A 4,851-nucleotide genomic window follows, 5' to 3' on the forward strand; every position below is an offset into this window, starting at 1 on the left:
CTTAGATCGGTTTGTCTATGTTGAATTACAACTTCATCGCTTCAGCTTCACATAAAGGCTTTTGTTATTATACATAACACATGTAAGCAAATTAGGCTACCGATATGCACCACAGTCTGCTTTGTTTCCTTTTTATGGTTCAAGTGGTGCAGGTGGAGACATGTGAGTTTCCAACGATGCCCTTAGATGGGTTTGTTTGGTTTGTTTCTTTTTTACAATAAACAATGGAGAAACATTATACTATATTTTTTCTGGTGGAGAAACATTATTTTGACTTGTCTTCCCTATGATAGCAAGTTATGTTTGAGTAGCAGCCAACACAGGTCAGCAACATTGCTACACTGCACCAGCAATTAATCTTGGCTGTCATCATTCAGTTTACCTGCATGCTTCCCAGCCATGGCATGACTAGACTAGAATAGAGCGATTTCCTGTTTGAGGTCATCAAACCCTTGCCCAAGAATATCAAATAATAAAGTGAATATCGCCTGAACTGAACACAAACTCTTGCCCAGCAATTTTGTACACACATTCGTGAAACCGACACTAGTCTCCACTCTAGCAAGAAGGAACCGTACTGTGACACGTGAGATGAGAGTCGGTTTAGAATTAGCAAATTCGTTTATTCATATTTTAGTACTTGCTTTTCCGATCACATGCATGACTTATTTAGAATATACTGTATGCCATCACACTTGAAGGAGCAATGACTAACTACAGCCCATCACTGAACCATTCAGCCTCCGAACTTGGCCTTGTAATCCTTCCACAGCTGCTGCACGTTCTTGCCGAGAATCTGCGCGAAGAAGTCATCGGAGTAGCCACCCTTCATCTTGGCGTTGAGCTGCGCGACGAACCCTGGCTTGAGCGAGTTGCAGTAGTCGAGGAACCTGGCGGTGACGTCGTAGCCCTGATCCCACCGGTCTCCCTGCCCGGGCTTCACCCAGTGCCCCGGCGCGAACCCGGCCTTGAGCCGCACGTAGTCGGCGATCCCCTCGATGAGCCCGCCGTTGGCGTTGCCCTGGCCGTTCCACTGCCACACGTGCGCCGCCTCGTGGTACAGCACCCCGGTCACCTCCTTCTTGACGTCGCCGGAGTAGCCGCCCACGTACTGGGCGCTGAGGTGGATGCCGTTGGCGCTGGTGAAGGCGACGCCGCCGATGTCCTCCACGACGAGGGTGACGGCGTTTACTGGCTTGCGGGCAGAGGCGGCGCGCTGGTTGAAGGTGTTCCAGATGAAGGTGGAGGCGTCGGAGAGGACCTTCTTCGAGTACGCGAGGCCGACGTCCCGGTTGAACCGCTGGCCGCCCGCGGTGCCCGAGGCAGTGTTCGACGCGTCGAAGGTTACAGCTCCGGCCGTCGCGGCCAGGGCCACCAGGAGGGAGGCGACCGCGGTTACCTGAAGCTTCATTTTGTGATGGCTATCGGTGTGTGTGTGGATAGATGATTTGCTAGGTACCCGTGGTAAGTGATATATATAGGGAGCTGAGGGAGCTGATGATAGTGCGTGTTTGGGTTTAGTCAAAAAATTGACTTGGACTTCGTCTACTTTGCTAGTCAGATTAGTGCAGAAATTTGATGCAAGAATGCCCCTACGGTCACGTATTCTCCACATGAAAAGTCATGGCCGGCTGTCTATTTACTCTGCTGAAGTTCATACAAAGTTTTAAGTAGTAACATTATGTCCGTTAATTAGACAACCGTGTATGCATACAAATCTCACTTCCAACCAAGTGGTAGACAGTTAGAGACTCGGGCTTTAGAAGAAAATAAACACCAAACTTAAGTGGTAAAAATACAACATTATCACGTTTTATAAAAGCATCTCTAACAGTAACCGAAAAAATCGGAACCGAATAACGTGTTTTCAGTCTTCCAAAAACGTGGGGATGAAGATTTTGCAGCTAGCGCAGAACAAAACCCGTAAAACACGAACTGAAAAAATACATTTGAAATATCGCGGAGAAATTCGTCGATGATCATATATATAGATGGCATTTGATGCTCCGATTGAGCATCATAAGTTACATAATCCGATTAGCAAATCTAAATTACTTACTACACCTAACCGTGCTAACTAATATTAAGCACAATGCGGCCAAATTGGCCTCTGCGCGCGGCGGTGCCGGTGATGGTGGAGCGTCGAGGCGGACGACGGCGTTGACGCGGGTGCAGAGCTTCACTCCTCATCGTCAAGCTTGACTATCTCGAGCTTGACACGGCGGACGCGCTCCTCCCGACGAGCCGCCTCGTACTCACGAACTCTCGAGATTTTCTAAACTACTTTGATGTTACTAACTACAATAAAGGTATAGTAACATGTGCATGTTACTACTCTATGTTACTTTCACTATGACTATTCTAATACTTCCATTGTGAGTAGTCTAAAGTCGTCGCCTAGGGTTCCGTGTGGCCCGAGACATACGACGTGGAGGCCTCACGAAACGTTTGGGCTCCTAGGTAAACTTCCAAGGGGTACAGATACAATATCAATATTATCGCATTTTAGGACTACCAGATCTCGCCTTTAGTTGTATGCTACGTTTTTTTTGTAAGATATGTTGATGAAATAACTTTTACCGCATTCACAAAATAAAACTTTTATCGATCGTATTCTAGGTGGGGATGTAACCAGGACGGATCGGAACCGATTTTACACTTATCATATCCTATACATATTTTTTTTACGGATTTGGAGCGGGATCAGATAATTACCGGCTGCCGATCCGATAAGGATATACAAGACCACATATTCGGAATGGAAACAAAGCAGACTCGAGAAGAAATCATAAATTAATCGCGTATTTACAAACATTAGTAGGACGACAAACCATACAAAAGAAAAAATGATAAAAATAAATTTAACAAAACTCTCATAAATACATAATGCAACACAAGCGAGTAAATAAATATAATACTCCCTCCGTTCCTTTCTATAGTGCCTATAGATTTTTGGCATTTGTTTCAGAATATAAGGTTTTAGCTTAGCTTTTTTTCAATTACCCCCTCCCCGTTCAGCTTACAAATCGTTCCGCCCCCAAAATTGTTATGGTAAGTTATGAAGATATGGATTTCCCAAATTTTACGTTGATCTCAAATCGTTCAGCTAGGGGTCTTATGTAAAAAATACTCTTACGCTAATTTCCGTGCCAAAAAACAATATGCACTATAAAATGGAACAGAGGGAGTATAATATAACGATATGAACAAAACAGTTTCATGTGCTTGCAATAACGTACACACAAGGGCTAAGATAACACGGATGCATGCTTTAATAGCCTAAGTATCCTAACAAATCTGGATTTCATATTTGATAGACTATGTAAGGGAGCTATTTTTAATGGAGGAACTCGCTAACTCACTAACTAATAAATAATTATATTCCATTATGTTTGATGCTTCTGATGAAAATTGAATTATTTAGATAAAAAATAGCTAATAATTTTAAATAATTTTTGGATATGGATATTCAGGCGCTATTTCCAGATTTCTTTAAAACAAATATAAATTCTCTAAAACGGATACGGCAACAAGTCCGGTGTGTAATTATTCTATCCATTTACATCCCTGTATCTAGGTAAACCTTTCTACATACCATAAGTAGCGCAAGATGAGTATCGCTGTAAGTTTTTTTTGCAGGTACATGTATGTATGCCTGCGAGTTTGCGTGCCAGGATCTTCAACTCTTTTTTTTGCGACACACAGTACATACATATACGCACATACACTCACCTCTATGAACGCACGCACGTACACCGTATCTCTATGAGCACCTCCGAGATACTACGTCAAACAAACTTCATCCGACGGGTCTTAAGATTGACAAAGTCACCACATGCATGCATCTCGCTGTCGACGGGAGTATCGCATTCCACCAAAAAATATTCCGCTTTTAATGAAACACCAAAGTGTTAAACCTAAGGTTTAAACTCTGGTAAGCTGGGATATCACTGCCCTCCTAACCACCTAACCACATGTTGGTTCTTCCAGGGTCTGTTGAAATGTACGTAGTTACGCAATTTGCAATATGAACTGTAGATGCACGATCAGATCGATCGATGATAAACGTGCCTTCGTCGACTTTTCCTGCATCTGGAATTCTGGATATAGTGGATTTGGATACACGTATGTAATGGTTTGGTCTCCGGTGAACGGTGATGTGCCATTTTACCAAACGACTATAGCGATTTCTTCAGATTTTCCGTGTCTGTTCTGCTTTCAGTGTACTAACGTGTCCGTTCTTCGCTTAGACTTCGGCGAATTATTGATTAAGTTCAGCTTCGCCGGCCCTAGCCACTCTTTTATGGCAACAATGATACGAACCAGCTGGGTCAGTGCTGACGTCGTGTGAGAGGCAGCGACTTGAATTCGTCAATCAAGAACACCGACACGGATAAAGAAACTGAGAAGCCATAACGGAGGACGTGTCATATGCACGGATAGCCGTCCCTATTCAACCCCTCTTAATTATTTTCTAAACATAGTACAAACTAAGACGCTTAGTACCGTTATGAACGTATGCATGTAATCCTAACCTCATAGTATCTTCGGAAAACTAAGTCAAAAATCTAACTAGCAGGTCTTGAGATTGACGAAGTCAATATTAAATAATCTGCCTTTATCAAATATATTAAAGTGTTAAATTTAAGGTTTAATCCGCGGTAGTTAGAGGTGCCACTAAGATTGGTTCTCACCACCTCAGTGCATGTGCACACAATCGAGTCTAGGCCTCTAGGGTGCCATTGCTCTGGTCAATAGTTTCTTCCACGTTGTCATGCACCTTATTGTTTCGGAGATGCCACACGCTTGAGATGAATAACAATACTGCTCCCTTAACTTTCGAAACTGAAT

General features: G+C 43.3%; 1 protein-coding gene across 1 annotated transcript; it reads right to left on the minus strand.

The window, feature by feature from the left end:
• Positions 1–602: 602 nt before the first annotated feature.
• On the minus strand, positions 603–1,426 carry LOC124649093. The gene has a single exon (XM_047188766.1). It carries the CDS (start codon positions 1,409–1,411, stop codon positions 737–739), a length of 675 nt encoding a protein of 224 aa, XP_047044722.1. The 5' UTR covers positions 1,412–1,426; the 3' UTR covers positions 603–736.
• Between the last annotated feature and the right edge of the window lie 3,425 nt (positions 1,427–4,851).

The sequence above is a fragment of the Lolium rigidum genome, chromosome 4 (assembly GCF_022539505.1).
Source record: "Lolium rigidum isolate FL_2022 chromosome 4, APGP_CSIRO_Lrig_0.1, whole genome shotgun sequence".
Taxonomy (NCBI): Eukaryota; Viridiplantae; Streptophyta; class Magnoliopsida; order Poales; family Poaceae; genus Lolium; species Lolium rigidum.

Excerpts from the sequence above, each read along its gene's own strand:
- LOC124649093 (XM_047188766.1), bottom strand. The coding sequence starts at position 1,411 with ATGAAGCTTCAGGTAACCGCGGTCGCCTCCCTCCTGGTGGCCCTGGCC.